General features: G+C 50.1%; 1 protein-coding gene across 1 annotated transcript; it reads right to left on the reverse strand.

Moving 5' to 3' along the window:
* Window positions 1-9,370: 9,370 nt before the first annotated feature.
* On the reverse strand, window positions 9,371-21,237 carry Unc93b1 (unc-93 homolog B1, TLR signaling regulator). Its single transcript, XM_028771058.1, is given in 11 exon segments — window positions 9,371-10,057; window positions 11,797-11,915; window positions 14,075-14,348; window positions 14,636-14,818; window positions 15,542-15,666; window positions 15,910-16,003; window positions 16,329-16,461; window positions 16,669-16,830; window positions 19,830-19,983; window positions 20,524-20,665; window positions 21,079-21,237. Coding segments are annotated over 11 exon segments (1,860 nt in total). The 3' UTR covers window positions 9,371-9,742.
* Between the last annotated feature and the right edge of the window lie 111 nt (window positions 21,238-21,348).

A 21,348-nucleotide genomic window follows, 5' to 3' on the forward strand; every position in this document is an offset into this window, starting at 1 on the left:
AAAAGTCATGGGGGTGGGAGGTGACGACAAACCTTATCAGGTTCCTGACAGCAATGCCACCTCCTCCAGGACGCCTCCTGGGGCTAAATCATCTCCACTTCCCCCCAGCACCCCCCCCCTACAATAAGAGTGTCCCTATCTAGAAGAAAAAAGTGTGGGACTTTTATTTTCACTCCCCTGTGACCAAATGACATACATAGAATAGGCAAAAGGACACTGACAGTTGTAGAGAAGACTTTACAGGCAGGGGAATTGCTCCAATGGGGAAGTGTCATGTCTTTATTTCCTATTTACTGTGAGATCCTAGGCAAATTACTTAACCTCTCTGAGCTTAATGTCATAAATGTGTGTGTGTGTGTGTGCCTGTGTCTATGTGTGTATATATGTGTGTATGGTGTGTGTGTGTGTGTGTGGTTTTCTTGCATGTACCTGTGCACCACATGCATGCCTGATAACCACAGGGATCAGAGAGAGCATCAGATCCCCTGGAACTGGAGTCACAGATAGTGTGACATGCCATATGGGTGCTGGGAACTGAACCCAGGTCCTCTGGAAGAGCAGCCAGTGCTGTTAACCACATCTCCCAACCCTTTAGTATCATGATTGTCTCTGAGTCTCTCCTGGGGGTGAGAAGCATGCCCACAGCTTCTGGCACAATCAGTGTTTCCAGGGCCATGGCGCTGGAGGTCCCCAGTCTTTCTGTGCTTCACCAAGTACCTCCTAGGGTCTGAGAAGCAGGAGACTGAGATCAGCCCTGCCACTGTCCCTCACTAGTGACCAAACCCTATGTCCCGCTCCTCCCTGACCCAGACATCAAACACACCCCCAGTTCACGGTTGCAGAGAAGGAGTCTCTGCCAGTTGGTGTCTGGCATAACCTTTCCTTGTGGTCAGAGCTCAGACAGTGGGAGCCACAGCACAGCACAGCACATAGCTCTGGCCCATGAGTCTTTGCTAGTTTCCTGCCCATGTGGGCCCAGGAAGGGAGCACAGTAGGAGTGGGGGATTGGTGGGGGACACAGGATGACTTCTCCAGGGTGGCCTTGTTAAGAGCATCAGGCAGGTCCCAAAGATGACTTCCCAACCCCAGTTGTGAAGCTACACTGTGTAGGCTACAGGCTGTGTGAAACCTAACTCAGTAGAGAAGCATTTTAAAGAAACTAAACCAGAGAGGAACCCGCACAGTTGTGATCCTGAGAGTAATGGGCAGAGTGTGAAGTCAAACCCTCAGGGAGTTTCCTGTCCCTGCTGTGTCCTGTGCCAGGCCTCTGAGACAAATGTCCCAAAGTGGCTGAGACAACAGAGCTGTGTTCTCTCACAACATTGAAGACAGAAATACATCAGAATGAATATGGTGGCTCATGCCTGTAATTCTAGTCCTTGGGAAGTTCAGGCAGGAGGATTGCCATGAGTTGAGGCCAGCCTGGTCTACAGAGAGTTCTAGTTTAGTCAGAGCTACGGAGTAAAATCTTGTCTCAAAATTAAAGAGAGAGAGAGAGAGAGAGAGAGAGAGAGAGAGAGAGAGAGAGAGAGAAGAAAAAAGAAAGAAGAGAGAGAGAGAGAAAAGAGAGAGAGGAAAGAAAGAAGAGAGAGAGAGAAGAGGAGGAGGAGGAAGAGGAGGAGCAGGAGGAGGAACATTGTGGACAATCGAGGTTAATGTTAGGTGGTGCCCAGTTCCCTTGGAGGACCATGCCAGGGCATTCTCTGTCTTCCAGCCTCAGGTGCCCTTGACCAGAAACCCTTGACTCATCTCGTCTTTCCAATCGATGTCTCTGTCTTTACATGGACTTTGTCTCACAACAAGTCTCCTGTCCACTCTCTCTGCCTATGGCAGAGCTGGGGAAGGAACCCAGAGCCTGCAGCATGCCCGGGAAGTGTCCTCCTGCTGAGCCACATCTGCAGCCTACCTGTATGTGACTCAAGTTATCACCCACCTGACTGACCCTCTCCAAGATCTTTAACCTCATCACATCTGGAAAGAACCTTCCTACACAGGTCCCTTTCACAGGTCCCAGCAGTTAGGACATATCTAACTATTATCTACCGAGCACGGGGAGCGAACACCATTGTTTTGTCACCTCTAAGGATCTAAGGATCACAGCTCTCAGAGAACATACTTAGACACCCACAGATGGAAATGCCGCTGTACCCTTGTCTTGATGCACCCACGCAGGGAGGAGGCAAACAGTGGAACAGGGAAGAGAGTCAGAGAACCAGTCAAGTGAGCAGAGCTTCCCCAGGCCATCAGTAAAACACAGCAGAGGCCTCAGGGCAGGTGGCAAGAAACAGTCACATCTTGTCTGCTAGGTAGGGAAGTAATATTTGACACAGACTACAGTCAAAGCAATGAGGAGTTCAAACTAGGTCACTATCGGAGTTTTGGTGGCCTTGGATGGGTCGGTCCTGGGGAAGCACATCTGTAATCATGGGCTATTCTGAACTATGTGACCTTATCTTAAAAGGAAAAAGGATGCTTTTCTGGAAGAGCTTCAATGACTGTCCTACATAGGGAGAGACGGTTTCTGGGCAAAGGGCGTGGGGGGAGGGGGGCTGACCAGGTGTCTGCTAAGGCACAGATAGAGTAAAAGTCACTTTGTAGCTCTCAGATTCTGTGGTCTAGGAGGTAGGGCTCCCAAGTCCTATCTGGATAAAGAGGTCAACAAGTGTCCAGTAAGACATAAAGTAGATGCCCAAAGTTTCAGTCAGGGGGTCAGGGACAAAGCCAGATGTTGGTCTTTCAACCTGTCCTGGAAAATGGTAGCTCATGGGGAAGGAGTATAGAAAACAGGCAGCCACACTGGGCAATGGTGACACATGCCTTTAATTTGAGGACTCAGGAGGCAGGGGTAGGTAGAACTCTGTGAGTTCAAGGTCAGACTGGGCTATAGAAAGAGTTCCAGGACAGCCAGAGCTACTAAAAGGAAACCTTGACTCCAAAAAGCCAAAAAGAAAGAAAGGAAGGAAGAAAGAGAGAGAGAGAGAGAGAGAGAGAGAGAGAGAGAGAGAGAGGAGAGAGGAGACAGAACAGAAGGAAGAAAGGAAGAAGGAAAAGAAGGAAGGAAGGGAGGGAGGAAGGAAGGAAGGAAGGGGAAGGAAGAAAGAAAGGGAAAGGAACGAGAAAGAAATAAAAAATCAACCTGGCAGCCAGGGACACAAAAGGCAGGTATGATTGAAATGGACAGATCTGGACACACTCAAGTCAATGAGGACAAATAGGCCAGAGCTGGAGGTTGCCACTTTGAGTAGGTTGGGGGACACCTGCCTAGCCTGGCTCTTGGTGGCAGTCATGTTTTGACCCAGCAGGTTACTGTACTTGGAAAGCTGTGGTGTCAGCAGACTCAAGGGTGTGTGACTTGTTGCTCTGTCATCTGGGTCTGCATGTGCAGGAGTGACAGCTGGGCCCAGACACTCAGACAGGGTACATAACATCCTCCAGTTGTGAAACCCAGGCAATCTCCACTCATTGCAAAATGTGCCCTGGAGTTGCCTCACACCCTGTGGAAAATCATGGACCTTTGTGGCTGAATGGATGCAGACAGTGGCTGGTACCCAGTGGGATGAGGTGGGAATGGATGCAGACAGTGGCTGGTATCTGGTGGGATGAGGTGGAGTACCCCTAGGCACGAAAGAAACAAATTTAGGAAGATATTACTGCAGGGGTTGACTGTGAGTGTGAAGTTGGGACTTTTAGAATGGGGAGGTGGTGCCAGTTAGCTCTCCTCTGGGGGCTTCTACATGAAGTGACCAGTCATCATGCAGCTGTAGCATGTTAGTACAATGAGCAGTCAGCCATGACACTCCAGTGAGGTCTGACATGTCACTATGAGATAAATCATGTCCTGCAAGTTTATATACTGAAGCCCTAAGCCCCAGTGTGACAGTATTTGGGGGTAGCCTCTTGTGGGGATGATTAGATTAAATCATGAAGATAGGGCTATCATCTGGCAGATGTCCTTGTAAGAAAAGAAAGACAGAGTGCTGGAAGAAGGCTCCGTTGATGAAGTGCCTGGTTCATAAGCCAGAGGACCTGGGTTCCCACAGCAGAGTCCTGTGGGAAAGCGAGGTGTGGTTTGCACACTTTTAATCCCAGCGTGCAGGCAGGACAGAGATGGAAGGATCCCTGGGACTCACTGACCAGCCAGTCTTGGTAAGTTCCAGTCCAGTGAGAGACCCTTGTGTCATAAAGTAAGGTGGACAGCTCCTGAAGAATGACACCTGAGGTTATCCCCCAGCCTCAATGCACAGTCACATATACAAAGGGAAAGGAGGGGGGAGAAAGAGAAAGAAAGAAAGGAAGGAAGGAAAGAAGGAAGGAAGGGAGGGAGGGAGGGAGGGAGGGAGGGAGGGAGGGAGGAAGGAAGGAAGGGAGGGAGGGAGGGACACTAGAGAGCTTGCTGGCATTGCCCCATCTTCCTGGGTGGGGACAGAACAGAGTGGATGAAGTCCACCTGCCAGGAAGATGGTACAGCCCAGCCAAATACCAGAACCGTAAGAAAAACAATGTCTGAGCACAGATCCAGCAGTGCTTTCATTGAGCCATAGGAAGTGAAAAGCCATGGCGAGAGAGAAGAGCACCTATGCCTGAGGGAGGAGGGATGGGGGACAAGCTACTGAATGTCTGAGTCAGGGAGCCTTCTTGGGTGAGAGAAAACAGCTGTGCCCATGCCTCCAGGTCCCTGGCTCCCTATCCAGGCCTCAATAGGTTGATTCTGGGACACTTTGGCCTCCCACACCTTGGAATCCCCAAAGAGGGGCCCTCTGTCACTGTTTGTTTGTTTGTTGTTTTTAAAGACCATGTTTCTCATTTCTCTGTGTAGTCCTGGCTGTGCTAGAACTCGTTCTGTAGTCCAGGCTGGCCTTGAACTCACAGAAATCTATAATCCTATAATCCATGCCTATAATCCTAGCTGTAGAGAGGCAGAGGCAAGAGGATTACTATGAGTTCTAGAAAATTCCATAAGATACAAAGTTACATGAAACCACATTAAAAAACAAATAAACAAACAAGCAACAACAAACCAAGGGCTGGAGAGATGGCTCAGTAGTTAAGAGCACTGGCTGTTCTTTCAGAGGTCCTGAGTTCAATTCCCAACAACATGTGGTTCACAACCATCTGCAATGGATCCCATGCCCTCTTCTGATGTATCTGAAGACAGCTACAATGTGTACTCATACACATAAAGTAAATAACTTTTTTTTAAAAAGAGAAAGAAAGCAGGCTGAGCAAGCCATGATGAGCAAGCCAGTAAGCAGCATCCCTCTACGACCTCTGCTCAGCTCCTGCCTCCAGGTTCCTGTCCTGTTTGGATGCCTATCTTTTTTTTTTTGGTTTTTCGAGACAGGGTTTCTCTGTGTAGCCCTGGCTGTCCTGGAACTCACTTGGTAGACCAGGCTGGCCGCGAACTCAGAAATCCACCTGCCTCTGCCTCCCAAGTGCTGGGATTAAAGGCGTGCGCCACCACCGCCCGGCTTGGATGCCTATCTTGATTTCCTGTGATGATGAACGGAGATACAGAGGTGTCAGCCGAATCTGCCCTTTCCTCCAAGCATAACCCTAAACTAAGAGTCTAGTAAAGCGGGCTGGCCTCAGCTCGCAGAGGCCATCCTGTCTCTGCCTCTGAGTGCTGGATTACAGTCGAGCACCAGCGCATCCAGCTTTCTCTCGTTTTCTGAGCACATTCACTTGCTGTCCTTCCAGTCCGTTCCCACATGCTGCTATGCCTACTTGAACTTCTATTAATTCATAAAGTCATGTGTATACACATGTGTGTGTGTAGTTATTGTGTACTGTGTGATATGAGTTAATATTAGTAATAAAAGAATTAATATTAGTAATAAAAGAACCTGCATTCAGGCTACCAAGGTAGGCAAGATTATCTAGAAGCTGACATCATCGAAATTGCTGAACTGTGTGAATTCATAGCTATTCAATCAATTATGGCCTTATTGAAAGAGATAAATGTGAGACTGGAGAGATGTCTCTACTGTGATGACAACTCTCCCAGAGGACCTGGGTTCAGTTTCCAGCACCCACATGCCAGCTCACAAGTCTCTGTAGCTCCAGTGTCAGGGGATCTGACACCCTCACACAGACATACAACATGCAGGCAAAACACCAATGCACATAAAATAAAAATAATTTTTAAAAAATTATTTCTTTATTTTATGTAAATGAGTGTTTCATTTGCATATATACCTGCATACTAAAAGAGGGCATCAGATCTCATTATAGATCCTTGTGAGCCAACATGTGGTAGCCTGTCCGCAGCCCCACTGTTTACTCAGCTTCCTGAGGATAAAGCCGTGTAATCAGCACTTCCTGCTTCTGCCCTCAAGTTTTTCTGGCCTGTTGCCATGTCTGCCCGCCATGACGGGGTACATCCCTCAGGAACTGTAAGCCAAAGTAAACTCTTCCTTCCTCGTGTGGTCTTTGCCAGGATATTTTATCATAGCAAAAGAGCAGAAACTGATACATCATCCATAGTGTTGAAAGAAAAGAAAACAAGGCTCCACTCTCCTGACATTGCCAGGTCCTTATGACACCAGGAGAGGTTCCTTTAAAAGCTCTGAAGCATCGTTCATAATGAAGAGGCCTGTGGTATGGAGGAAGTCAAGGCCTGTGCCATTGTCTCCAGCCCAGAGACCCAGCAAAGTACAGCTGAGATGTGGAGCCTCGAACATTAAGACAGTGGCTGAGGGTCTGAGGTTCCTAGGCAGACGGTAACCATAGCTGTGACATAAGAAGCTATCTATCATCTTGGCTGGGCATCATTAATGGAACATTAATCCCATCCTGGGAAGCAGAGGCAGGAGCTAAATATCTGTGAATTTGAGGCCAGCCTGGTTCTGCATACTGAATTTCAGAACAGGCATAGATACATAGAGAAACCCTGGCTCAAGAAGAAGAAGAGGAAAAGGAAGGGAGGAGAAGGAGGAGGAGAGGCAGCCACCGTCCCCCATGACAACAGTATGTGGTAGCAGCCACATGTCATCTTTGCTGTTCTGAGTCAGAGTCTAGTTAGTCCTAGCTGTCCTGAAACTCACTGTGGAAGGCTAGGCTGGCTTCAAGCTCACAGATATCTTCCTGCTTCTGTCTCCCTAGTGCTGGAATAAAGGTGTGTGCCACAATACCTAGTTCCACACGTCATCTTGCAGAACAGCATCTCAGCCCTGTGTCTGGGCATCTAAGGACACAGTCAGGCTCCATGGGACAGTAAGGGACAGACATGTGCATCAAAGCATGTAAAGCTATCAGTGAACTTTAGAATCCTGGACCCACGGAAAAAGTATTCTGAGAAGGTATTCTGACCCCATCCAAGCAAAGTTTATAATATGAAGAACCCAAGATTTAAAACACATAAAACCTTCATTTTCTTTTATGCTTTCTGCAGTATTTAAGTGTTTAAAATATAAAGAATAAGGATGGGGGGGGGAGGAAAGATGGCTCCATTGTTAGAAGCATTTCAAGTTCTTTTAAGAGGACTTGAGTTCCGTTCCCGGCATCCATATCAAATAGCTCACAATTACCTACTAACTCCAGCTCTCAGTGTGTGGGGGTGTCTAACGCCCTCTTCTGGCCTCAACGGGCACTGCCCTCACATGCACATAACCCCACATAGGTATACACATACTTAAAAATAAAATCTTAATATATATTAAAAATAGCACAAGGTGGAACATGCCTTTAATCCCAGCACTTGGGAGGCAGAGGCAGGCGGATTTCTGAGTTCGAGGCCAGCCTGGTCTACAGAGTGAGTTCCAGGACAGCCAGGGCTCCACAGAGAAACCCTTTCTCGAAAAACCAAAATAAATAAATAAATAAATAAAATAAAAACCAGCACAAAAATCATGAATATTCCCTCTGGCTTTGCCAGTTAATGACACTGGCCTAATGTAACAGATCTTTCTTCTTTCTTTCTTTCTTTCTTTCTTTCTTTCTTTCTTTCTCTCTCTCTCTCTCTCTCTCTCTCTCTCTTTCTTTCTTTCTTTCTTTCTTATTTTTGAGACAGTCTCACTAGGTAGCACAGGCTGACTTTACAACTGCACTCAACAATCCTTCTGCCTCAGCCTTCCAAATACTGTGATTCTTAGGTGGTCGCCATCAGAGCCCTGAGAATTAGATGTGGTGTGTCAGTGACTATGTGCTCACTCTCCGGGTCTAAGTTCCAACTGCGATCAAAGGAGCTAAATCCTGCCACCAGGATGTCACCACACCTGACTCCATGGAGGGATTCTCAGGGCTATGCTTGCTTTGGATGCTGTGTTTGTATGTTTTGAGACAGGGTTTCATAGTGTAGCACAAGTCAGTTTCAAACTTGTTTTGTAAAAGAGTAAATGGGGCTTTCAGGCCACACAGACTGGCCTCAGACCCTTAGCAATCCTCATACCTCAGCCTCCCAAGCACTGAAAGACCACACCCAGACTGAATTCACAGACAGAGCACAGGCTTGTTGCCAAACTTGCCTGCCACACAGTGTGATCATTTCTTGTCTGCTCGTCACCCAGAGTGTACAAGGCATACTGCTTTCCCAATAACCTTAGAAAATGTGACAATCTCCTGCTCTCCCTGAGAGTTCCCTCCAGGACCTGGGCCTTGGGTCTGAGGGTCTAACAATTCTCCTCTACAGATACATTCCACAGAGAAGCAACCTGGGGCTCCAACAAGGGACTCCTTCTGAGGTCACAGAGCCCAGCTCCAGGGACAGCTAGAAGCTAGAGAGGGTGGAGGGGAAGAGAGCCAGAAGCCTGGGGAATGGCAGGAGGACCCACAAGAGCTTGGCATGGAGCTGTAAGATAGGGACAGGGGTGTGGTCTTCAGCCGGGGGTCAGCGGTCTTCAAGGCTAGGAAAAGACAGGGCCCTAGCAGAGAGCCTGAGGGAGTGGGTGGTGGGGGTGAAGACAGGGCCTTGGACAGGGCCACCAGGGTCTGGTCTCTTCTTTGCTTCTGAGGCTGTCAAAGAAAAGGGCAGTGACCAAGTTTATCCAGGGTCCATAAATAAGGCAGCCTTTGAGCTGGGAAAACATACTTCAAGAGGAAAAAGGCCATGTTTGTGTGCTGGGATATGGGTGGAGGATGATGGGTGGGCCTTCGCTGGCCACCCAGAGGGAGAGTAGCCTCTAACATCTGTCCTGTTCTCTAGGCTCAGGTGAGACTGTGCTCCTCTGCTGAGGTCCCTGCAAACCATTTCTGGGACCCTTGCTCCTGGGTGGGTGGGTGCAGACAATAGGCTGTACTTCCAGAAGACATGGATTTTGGTAGGGCTTAGAGGGAACACATTCTCCATAGGGTAACTAAACCCTTCCCACAACCAGCCAAGGATTCTGCTCTGTGGGGGAAAACCTGCATGGGGTCGACTGGAACACAACCTACATACTCTCCAGAAAATACAAAAGGTTTTATTGATTATTTTCCATTAAAAAAAAAAGCCTCCTGCTCTGTGGTGGGGGAACCTGTGGACAAGAAATGCAAAGCTCCAGTCATAAGACATGGGCAGAGGGTGACCTGAGCTGTGGCATGCCAGGAGGGAATCTGGCTGACTTAGGCAGAGGCATATCCCTTAAACAGGAATGTGACCCTTATCTCCTTGGAGGAAGTTCCTGGTGACCCCAGGCTCTGGGAAGGGAAAGAAGGCCCTTCTGGCAGATGGACATGATTCAGGGGGATCCTCAACCTGTGACACAGTAAACTGAGGCTGGAAGCTGGAAAGCTGAGTCTAAGGGCCAGACTGGCCACCCTGGCTCCCTCACTGTTCCTCAGGCCCATCGCCACCCAGAGCCTGTTCATAGGGACAGGGTCTGCGGTAGGGGCCAACTGGCTCTGCACCCAGGGGCCCTGGCTGTGGGGCTTCATCCTCTGCGCAGTCCCCCTGACCCTGCTCGCCCTCCACATCGCTCTCATCCGAGTTCTCCTCTTCCAGGTAGCGGTAGCCGCGGACTTTGTGCTGTGGCTTCGGGATGCGCGGCTGTCGCGGGACCAGTCCTTGCTGCAACTTGTGTTCCATCCACAGGTATGAAGCTGCTGCTGCTACCAGAGTCACCAGCAGCACTGCCAGCTTGACCTGGGAACAAGGGAAAGGAGAGACACCACACTCCTTCAGGGTCTTCCTCCTCCCCCACCTCCTGGCTCTCCCCTTCCCAGCCCCCTCACCCAGGATTTCCAAGGCAGTCTCTGAGGACAAGGCTCAAAACCCCACACTGACTTTAAAGTTAACATATCTCAGCAGGGCTCAGTTTCACAACCTAAAAGAGGCTAATTCTTTTGTCTCAGAGAAAACATGAAGGTCTGAGAAAGTCTAAAAGCAGGCCTGGCTTCCCTGGACCACAGTTAAACTATACCACGCCCCTAAACACAGTAGGACACAGGGGTGCATAGAGACGCAAGCCTACAATCCATGACTTGAGAAGGGGGGGGCGGTCTGACAGGTCAAGGCTGGCTGGGGCTACATTTTGAGACTTTGTGTGGAGGGTAAAATGTAGATAAAGATAGAGATACACATACAGATATATTGATATTCAAATCCATTACAGTGAGGCCACAGTAAAGCTTTCCAGTGGTTTTTCTTTTTGTCTTTAGTGTTGGGGTGAGCCATGTATGTTTGTATGTGCCAGGAAGGTGCTCACCCCTGAGCACTCCTATTCCTCTTTTCAGACAGTTTGACTGTAACCCACAGACCAGAAAGAAACATCCAAATATGTTTGTATTTGTACTCTGGTTCCTTGCTATTTCGATTTATTTCGCTTTCTTTTTTTGTTTGTTTGTTTGTTTGTTTGTTTGTTTTTTAAGACAGGATTTCTCTGTGTAGTCCTGGCTGTCCTGGAACTCACTCTATAGATCAGGCTGGCCTCAAACTCAGAAATCCGCCTGCCTCTGCCTCCCAAGTGCTGGGATTAAAGGCGTGTGCCACCACTGCTTGGCTTTATTTCATTTTCTTTAAAAAAAAAAAAAAAAAGTTGCATAAAGCTTGGCCTGTCAGCGCAGGCCTGTCACCTCTGCCCACAGACAGCTGAGGTCAGTCTGGACTACCTTTGAGATCCTGACCCAATGATACAGAAAAATGCAACAAAACACATGACAAGGACCTGCTAAAATGACGTGCTTGGGATTGGAACAGACCAGGAGCTTAAGGTACACTGACAGGTAGCAAGAAAGGCCCTGTCTCCCATCTCCAGCACAGTCAGTAACAAACCAAAAGCTGAGCAGTGGTGGCATTTGCCTTTAATCCCAGGACTCAGGGAGCAGACACAGGGGAATCTCTGAGACTTCCAAGCCAGCCTGGTCTACACAGGAAGGTCTAGGCCAGCCAGAGATACCTAGTGAGACCTTATCTTAAAAACAAAACAAGCCCAGAGTAATGGCGCACGCCTTTAATCCCAGCACTTGGGAGGCAGAGGCAGGTGGATCTCTGTGAGTTTGAGGCCAGCCTGGTCTTCAGAGTTCCAGGATGGCCAGGGCTACATTGCGAGACTCTGTAATAAAAAAGAAAAAGAAAAAATTTTTCTTCCAACAAATAAACAAACAAAAACCAAAACAACATAAAATCATGGAGGAGATCAGTCCTATAGGAGCTGAAGTGAGAGGCCTGGGTGTTCAGGAGCAGGTGATCTGCTCACCCACCTTCAGCTGAGTGTGCCCGCAGGGACCGAGGCTAGCAGATAAAGCAGTAAGTGAGGTTCTCGGTTGGCTAAGGGGTCCTTGGTTCGGTGCTTGGCCTTTAGAAAGCAGTGAATTTTAGGAGGCTGTGAAATCAGGGTCTGTTTCCCAGGGAGGCATGGACATCCAAACTCCACCCATCCTCACCTTCATGGGCAAGCTGGAGCCCAGGTACACAACAAAGATGGCCACGGCCTGCCACCAGTGATAGATGGTGAAGATGAAGTCCTGCCTCTCTTTGTCTTCATATAGGATGCCCAGGAGTGCTGCAGGTAAAGGGACAAAGCAGGTAAGGAACCCTGTACCTGTTCCATCTCAGTTCCTGAGATTGAGCCAAGACTACCAACAATAGCTGTGTGCTGATCCTTGCCTGGCCCCTACTGGAGACTTCCGTTACTACACTGTTGAGATGAGCCCAGAGGAGCAAAAGACCCTCCACTGAGTCCTGCCTTTGACCCAGTGTGCCAAGCACTCAGTTGCTGTTTCTCTACCTTGCCAGGGGCTCAGAAAGAGAGAAGTCTATGACCTACTGCTTAGGCAGGAAATAGAAGGCAGAAAGAATTCTGGAATAGAGCCACTCTCAGGAGATCAGCCTGGGAAGGTGTGAGCCGCTGGACACATGGTACCTGAGTGCAGGCCAGCCACATGGCAGAGTGTAGGTAATAATAAGTGGAATATTTTAGTTATGATATAACTATAGTTATAGAGTTAACCAAAATATATTTTAGTCATGATCAGAGTAGAGCCTAACTATACAACCAAGGTATTTATAAATATGTTTTGAGTCTGAGCCATTTCTGAGAGCATGGGGCTGGAAGGCAGAACCAGAGCCTAACTTCTATGCATTTCAGCAATCAGCTTTTCACAAGTCAAGCTTGGGATGGAGAGGGTGGGGGCCTGGTTTCCTGAGGATCGTCTCAGGGTGGTAGGGAAACAATAACTGGAACTGAGACTCCAGAGCTTAGGACTGGAAAAGGTAAAGGTTCAAAGGTCACGCTAAGGGTGATTTAAGGAAAACTACTTAAATCTCTAAAGCTGGCCCAGTTTTTAAAAAGAGCTTATACAGGTTGTCTGTTGGGTTAGAAGCTCTGAAGCAAGAAGACTGCACAGGCCTGACTGACTGTGGCTGCTGCTTACTAAGCTTTGTCCGGCTCCTGACATGAACACGTCCTTCATGTGGCTTGGGAGGCCAGGGGTACTTGAAACTGTGAACATCAGCCCATGGGAATCAGTGTCAGCAAGGGCAACCTACAAGGCTGTACTCATGTGCACCAGCCGCCTGTCACTGACACATACCCATCTCACACACACCCAGAGAACCCCACGCAGCTGAAGCCTGCCTACCATGGCTTCTTTTCCCAGCGTCTCACTCCAGCCGCCCAGGTTTGGATATGGATTCCCAGGCTGGGCAAGTTGTGTTTGGGCTGTACCTGGTGGGTCCTCGTTACAAACAAACAAACAAACAAACAAACACCCATCCAGGTATGGAAGCACACATGCTCAGTTCCAGAATCAAAGACTGAAGGAGACTGGCTGATCCCTGTGAGTTTGAGGCCAGCCTGGTCTACATAGCAAATTCCAGGCCAATCAAGGCTATACAGAAAGGCCATGTCAACAACAACAACAAAAAAAAAAAAAAAAAAAAGGAAAAGAAAGAAGAAAAGAAAGAAGAAGAAAAGAGAAAAAGAAGAGCCATTGAGATGGCTTTGTGGGTAAAAGGCACCTGTCACCAAGCTTAACCTTCCTGTGTTCAATCCCCAGGACTCAAGTGGTAGACAGAGAGAATGGACTTCCACCAACTGTCCTCATTCATAACATGACACCTGCGCTCCCACACGCATACACATATGCTTTATAAATAAATAAATAAATAGATAAATAAATAAATAACATTATGATTTTTAAGTCTTGGGAAGAAGAGGCAGGCAGATATCTGAGTTTGAAGTTAGCTAGGTCTACAGAGCTTGTTCGAGGACAGCCAGGGCTATACAGAAACCTTGAGAACTCAGGATCTGCTTCTTGTACACAGAAATTACACTAACATATCCCTGAGTGCTGATGAGTGTTTCTATATACTCTCCCCAGGTCTCTTCGCTGAGCCCACACCTGCCCGAGTATCCACAAGACTTCACACGTATACCCCTCAGTGTGATGCCCACCTGCCACAGCATGGAACTCCTACATCCTTCAAGAGGATCCATGGGACTTCCCCAACCATCTCTACAGAGTCCTCAGGAGTCTTTACACCCCAGACTATGCCAAGCAACCTCTACCTGCCTCGACTATGTCCACAGAACCATAGAGAAGATCCCCAGTGTCCATTGTAACCCACAGGATGTTAACAGTCCTGAACCAACTAGAGGTGACCACAGCCTGCCTCTACCCTACCTCAGACATGCCAGTTCCTAAGGCTGTATGTACTCACTGCTAAGTCCGGTCTTGTTGAGGGCGCTGCCCACACCCCAGAGGGCAGCCACGAAGTAAAAGATCCAACTGTGCTGGAGGACCCGAGGAGCAGGAGCCCAGAAAAAGAGGCTAAGGGTGAGCAACAGGTGCAGTCCTGCCCCAGCCATGAGGGGTACGGAGCGAGGCAGCCACAGTCCCAGCAGCCCCAGGAACGAGGAGGCTGAGGCACCCAGGCTGTAAGCTATGAGCAGGTACGCCAGTCGCTCCAGCCCCATGGAGCACACGCCATAGCCCTAAGGAGGAGAGCAAAAGGAGGCCAGTTGGTCCCGAGCCCTTTCCACACCAGATGCTACTTTAGTTCACACCTTGTCCTCTCTGGATCTCCTGGTGTTGACTCCCTCTAAGGCACGTATGAAAGCATAAAAATGATTTGCTCGTGGTAAAAGGCAACGGGGCTGAGAGAGAGAGAGAGAGGAGAAAGAGGGACGGGAATAATTCGGGATATACTTGTATATATTTATACATGTCTATGCTGTGCATTTGAAATTCAAATTTAGCCAGACATCTTGTCTGTTCTTACCAGGGCGAAACTAGTGCAGGCAAAGAGCACCTCAAAGCCACTGTAGATAAAGAAGGGCACCAGATGGCGTAAGCGGAAGTCACGCACGTGTTTGAAGGGCAGCTGGAAGATGTTGCCCCAGCCCACGCTGCGCAGGTCGATCTCTTCCGTGGGCCGATAAGCGGCTCCACACAGGCCCAGCACCTGCAGAAAGGAGCTGTGAAGGGACCATCAGCCAGGCATCCCGCACTCGACAAACCCACAGGTCTCAGCTAGAGACTCCGCCCCAGACACGCCCACACTTCTACTCAGGGCAGCAACCCTAGGCCAGGTGTGGTGGCGCATGTCTTTAATCCCAACACTTAGCAGGCAGAGGCAAGAGGATTTCGGTGAGTTCTGGGCCATCCTGGTCTACATAGCGAATTCCAGGACAGCCAGGACTACAAAGGAAGACCCTATCTCAGAACCCAAAAAAAGAAAAATGAGCTGCAGTCCCGAGGCCCCGCCCCAATACACCTACAGCCTCAGTTTAAATTGTGGTGTACCAAAAGGCTTCAACCCAAGACTCCGCCCCAGACACATCCAGAGGCCCCGCCTTCCTTTTTTGCACACTCTTAGCCCCGCCTCTCGACCTAAAGCCACACCTCCCAGCTTGGGTCCCTAAGAACTTTAGCTCTGCCTTCCAGTACTGCCCTCAATCCTGAGACACACTTGCCAGCCCCATGAGACCTGTGCCCTCTTTGTACGTTTCCTATAGCCTTGGGAATTCCAACTACAGCCTTAGTCTAGAGGTGTCGGTCCTGCAACCAGAACTCAGTCCTGATTGTTAGGCTCCTAGCCTGCAACTCTGACCTGCCCACATACAAGCGCTTGCAGGGAAGAAATCCCTTGCACTCCCCACCTCCTCCCCACCAACCCGAGCCTCACCAGCAGCATGGCTAAGAAGGCCACCGCCATGAGCACGCTCTCTACAACAATAAGGTTTCTGCTGCGCGGCAGTGTCCGAAGAACCGTCTTGTTGAAGCCATTCAGGATACCTTGGCTCTTAGTGCCTGGAAAAGGTGGGTGGAGACACGGCTACTGCAGCCAGGCCACAGTGAAGGTGGGGTGTAGGGCCAGATAAGGATTCTTCCAGCAATCTCCTTTGGGGTGACAGTTTGTGAACGGGGCACCATCCACTCCCACCTCCCACGCATGCAGCCCTGAAAGCTGAAAGGGTGGGCCTGGTGTCTGCTGGGTGACTGAATGTGAATGAGAAGCAAGCTTTTGAGGTCCTGCCCCTCCCCTGGACTGACCGCAGCTCTTCACGTTGGACAGTGTGTGGTTCAGGTCATACAGGTAGTTGTTGAGGAAGTAAATCATGGGCAGCTGGGCACATGCGAAGCTCAACTGTGGGTGGGAGGAGCATTGGGATCAAAGCCCAGAAAGAGAACCAGACAGGAGGTGGCGTCTAGGGAGGAATTTGGACATGGCCTGTGGTGGTGGGGAGCAGAAGCTCTCCCACCTTCTGGGGACAGCCCAGTAATGGTGATGGGGTGCCCATGGCAAGAGACCTTCCTCTTGAGCACTGTGATGGGAAGAGGTCTCCATCACTAGAGGTAAGAGAGCAGGGTTTGGCTCAGGAGGGCTGAGAGGACAGTGGATAGCCTGTAATATGTGGGATCTGGACTAACCCCCTCTCCTCCCCTCCCCCAGGGCTTCCTGTAGCACTCACGTGGAAGAAGCTATAGAAGATGGCCTGGAAAACCAGGAGATAGGGTGCGTGGGAGCCTCGCGGTGGGCGCCGCTGCGGCCCCTGCTCGTCTTGCTCTTTGTAGTGGGAATATTCATAGTACTTCTGGGCCATCCTGGAGCACAGAGAGGGAGGGCTTTCCCGCCGGCCCTCGACCACACCTGTCCCTCCTACAGCTACAGCTACAGGTCAGCCAGCAGCAGAGGCGAAACTGAGGCCCAGCACAGTAAAAGGATTGCCCGAGGTCCCCTAGCTAAAGGTGGCAAAGAAATAAATATTCAACCAGTTCTCCAGTCTCTGCTTCACTGCCCACCAGGCTTACCTGGTGATATAGTTGCCCATGGAGGCCCAGAGAGGCACAATGGCCATGCCCAGAGCCACAGCAGAGGGCACCAGCGTGTAGTAGCGTTCCCAGTAGTTGGTAGAGACAAAGAGGGCATAGATGCCCACAGCTAAGAACATCATCCACTTGGTACCGAAAAACCTGTACACAGGGAGGGACATTAGTACCACAGGTCTAGGGATTGCTGTGGCCTGGAACCATCAGGGCCTCTGGTCCCAGTTCCTCAGGCTGTGGGAGGTCAGGGGAAGCCTTAGCCTGAGAGTTAAGGACTCAACGATACAATCTCAGAGACAATAACGGGCAGCGTGTTCTGTGCTCATAGCTGAGATAGTGGCTCAGTCCGTGCCACAGGCTTCTCACAGCCACAACCATCTGTAAAGGGATCCTATGCCCTCTTCTGGTGTGTCTGAAGACAGTGACAGTGTGCTCATACACATAAAATAAATAAATCTTTAAAAAAACAAAAAAGACAAGAGGACAGGTCACACAACCACTCACTCAATAACGAGCTTGCCGAACATGTGTGAAAAGCCATGTGCACTGCAAGCATCTGTGATCCCAGCACTGGAGAAATGCTGATGAGCAGATACCCAAGCCAGTCAGCCTAGCCCAAGTGACAAGCTTTGAGTCCCAGTGAGAAACCCCTGTCTCAAAGAAACAAAATAAGATGGACCTCTGGCCTCCACACATGCCAACACATACACACACACACGAATAAATAAATGTAATTTTAAAAGTAAGGTAGTGGCTGGAGAGATGGCTCAGTGGTTAAGAACACTAGAGCACTGGCTGTTCTTCCAAAGGACCCAGTTCTGATTCCCAGCACCCACATGATGGCTCACAACTGGAGGTAACTGCCTTTTCAAGGGATACAACACCTCTTCTGGCTTCCAGGGGCACCAAGAATACACAAGGTATGAGCAGACAAAACACTCATACACATAAAAATAAATATAAGATAAAAAATAAATCTTTACCAAAAATAATGTTGGAAGATCAAAAAAGACACTTGGCATTGACCCCTGGCCTCCACATGTCTGCACAGGCATGTGTACATACACACATGTGCACATACACACATGCTTATCATATTCTAACATTTTGTTAATTTTTTTATTTTCTACTTTAAGACAGAGTCTTTATCTGTAGCCTTGGCTGGCTTGGAGCTCAGTATGTAGACCAGGCTGAACCTAGATATCCACCTGCCTCATCTTTCATTACTGGGATAAAGACATGTGCTAACATACCTGGTTAAATATTTTATAATCCTTAAAAGACAAGACCCCCAGTCTGGGGCTACGACAAGGGTACAGGGCCTCCATAGCACGCAGGCCCTGGATTCGATCCCCAGCACCACATAAGATTGGGCATAGTAGCCAGGTGGTGGTGGCGCACACCTTTAATCCCAGCACTTGGGAGGCAGACGAAGGTGGATTTCCGAGTTTGAGGCCAGCCTGGTCTCTAGAATGAGTTCCAGGACACCCAGGGCTACACAGAGAAACCCTGTCTCAAAAAAAAAAAAAAAAAAAAAAAAAAACGGGCATAGTGTTACAAGCTTGCGTCACAGCACTGGGGAAGTTAAGAGAAGAACAAGTTCAAGGTCTCACATATCCCAAGCTAGCCATGTGTATGTTTGATGCCCCTGGAGACCAGAGGTGGTGTTGGATCCCTTGAAACTGGAGTTACAGCCAGTTGTGACCCACCATGTGGGTGCTGGGAATTTAAATTGGGTCTTTCAAGGCCATCCTGGGATATATGATATCCCTTCTATATGCAAATAAAGTCAATACATGACACACACATTAGGGTTAGTGCTACAACTCAGTGGTAAAGCCCTTGTCCTTCAACTCTGTGAGGAAAGACTGCTTCATGTCTAAAGTAAGAGCAGCTTCCCTGAACGTAGGATGGAACAAAATAAGAGTTTACTTTTCTACTTTGGGGCTATCGGGAACCACAGAGCTGCTGTGAACATTCCCTTTCTTCTTCTTCTTCTTCTTCTTCTTCTTCTTCTTCTTCTTCTTCTTCTTCTTCTTCTTCTTCTTCTTCTCCTCCTCCTCCTCCTCCTCCTCTTCCTCCTCCTCCTCCTTCTTCTTTTTTTGGCTTTTTGAGACAGGGTTTCTCTGTGTAGCCCTGGCTGTCCTGGAACTCACTCTGTAGACCAGGCTAGCCTCGAACTCAGAAATCCACCTGCCTCTGCCTTCCAAGTGCTGGGATTAAAGGCGTGCGCCACCACTGCCCAGCCAAAAGTTTACTCTTATTATTAGAGGTGATTAAGTTTGGAGAGGTATAAAGTCAGCCAGCACGATAGCACAGCCGGTAGTCCCAGCACTCAGGAACCTGAACTGGAAGAACTCTGAGAGTGGGCTGGGGCTACTGGGTGAGAGCCTGTGTGCAGGCTAGTTGATGGTCAACTTGACGCACAAAGAAGTCATTTGGGAAGAAAGAATCTCTGCTGAGACAATGTCCCCAACAGATCAGCCCGTAAGGAAGCCTATGACGAATTTTCTAGATTCCTTCTGGATGTGGGAGGCCCCAGCTCACTTAGGCGGTGCCACCTCTGAGCTGGTGGACCTGGGATCTATAAGAGAGCAGGCTGAGCAAGCCATGGGGAGCAGGCCAGTGAACAGCGTCCTTCCATGACCTCAGCTCCTGCCTCCTTGTTCCTACCTGGTTGAGTTCCTGCCCTGGCTTCCCTGGATAATGGACTACAAGCTACCAAGTGAAATAAACCCTTCCTCCCCAATCTAACCATTCAGGAGTTTCATCAGGCTGTGCCGGGAGGTTGGACCATGTACACCCTAGAGCCTTTCAACACAGTCATGGCTCACTGGGCTGAGAACCTGGGCTGTGCTGGGGACTTCAAGGCTGTAGCCCAGGAAGTCACAGTTTGTCAGGTAGGATGCCACCAAGCCAGAGCCCCCACGAAACCAAATATGCAGATTGGTGGGGGCGGGGGAAGCTCTTGGTTCCTCTATAGCTGGGATTTCCCTTTTTCCTCCTCACTCTCCCAAACAAGCAAGGCCTCTCTGCAATTCTCGGTTCCCTCCCTCCAAAACACAAGGGCAGCCGATAGCCTTATGGTCCAACAGTCTCTGCACCCCACAAAGTCGGGGGTGGGGGACGGGACAGCAGCTTGGCACCTGATGAGTACAGGTGTGTAGAGCAGGGCAGCGATGGGCGTCACGTTGATACCCATCAGCATCTTGCTATCGATGTCTGGCAGCCCCATGTTGCCGTACTTCACCTCTCGGTAGGTCTCATCATAATGCAGGATCAGTTGCATCTGCAGGAGGCCTGAGGACAGGGAGCGGCGCAGAGGGCTCTAATCAGTCTGGCTCAGAGAAACCAAACAAGCTCCTGGTAAGGCTGGTAGGGAGCCGAGTCAGCTAAGCGGCCCTTTCCTATGCTCATCAGGACCAGGGTAAGAAGGACAAGACCAGTGGTGGCGCACGCCTTTAATCCCAGCACTTGGGAGGCAGAGACAGGTGGATTTCTGAGTTCGAGGACAGCCTGGTCTACAGAGTGAGTTCCAGGACAGCCAGGGCGACACAGAGAAACCCTGTCTCAAAAAACAAAAACAAAACAAAACAAAAGGACAGGACTCCCATTCCTATCCACCCTCACCTAGTCTCTGGCTGGGTTGTGGGCACATTGGCTTGTGGCACGCCCCCACCCCCCCACCCCAGCCCCAAGCGCAAGCCACAACTACAGCAGTTCTGACCCGGGAAGTGAAAGGGGAAGGAGGCCAGCTAGCCGCAAGGTTTCTCTTTCCAAGCTTGGGAGTGGTGGGGGAGGGGAAGCAGAGGGATAGCAGCGTTCGTGTGTGCGCCCTACCCAGGTAGACGCCGTAAGTGAGCGTGCCACCCGTGCTGGCCGCCAGCACGTTCTTGACCACTCCGAGGCGCTTGCGACCGTAGTAGCGGCGCTCCTCCTCCTCCTCATTGTAGTTGGGGTACGCGCCCACGAGTTCGTCCAGCTGCGGGAGGATCGCTAATCACATGTTGGCTCCCCGGTCGGACTCCTAACCCTATCCCCGCTTCCAGGAGTTCAGGTTCCTCATCCAGCGTCCTAGTCCCCCCTATCCCAGGGTCCCCGCACCCCACTCGGGGTGTCAGTCTACAATCCTGGGGTCCCTGTCCCCCCTGACCCAGAGTCCTGGTTTCTTCTCTAAATCCGTGCTCCCCACTCCGGGTTCCAGTTTTCCACTCAGAGCCCCATCCCCTATTCCGAAGAGTGTTCCTACCCAGAGGCCCCGTCCTCCGTCTGGAGTCTCGCCCCTCATCCTAGGGTACAAGGGCCCCCATTCCAGGGTCCTCCCCGCCCCCCCCCCTCCAGGTGCCCCGCGGGGCAGTCGGCCTGGTGTCCCTTTGTGTTTCCCGCCCTTCTCACGGGAGCCTCTGGACCATCAGGAACTCCGAGCCGGTCTTCATCCCCTTGAGGACCCACGGCCCCGGCCACAGGGTAGAGCGGAGGCTCCACCTCCATGACCAGATCCAGGCCAAGGGCTTGCTGTTCTGGGCATCAGCAGCAGGTTGGGACTTCCTTCATCAGAGACCGCCCCGTCCAGTCGGCCCCACCCCGTGGACCGCCTCCTCCAAGTACTGTGCATGGCGTGTGTGTGTGTGTGTGTGTGTGTGTGTGTGTGTGTGTGTGTGTGTG

This window comes from Grammomys surdaster, unplaced genomic scaffold (genome assembly GCF_004785775.1).
Source record: "Grammomys surdaster isolate TR1022 unplaced genomic scaffold, NIH_TR_1.0 205, whole genome shotgun sequence".
Lineage (NCBI taxonomy): Eukaryota > Metazoa > Chordata > Mammalia > Rodentia > Muridae > Grammomys > Grammomys surdaster.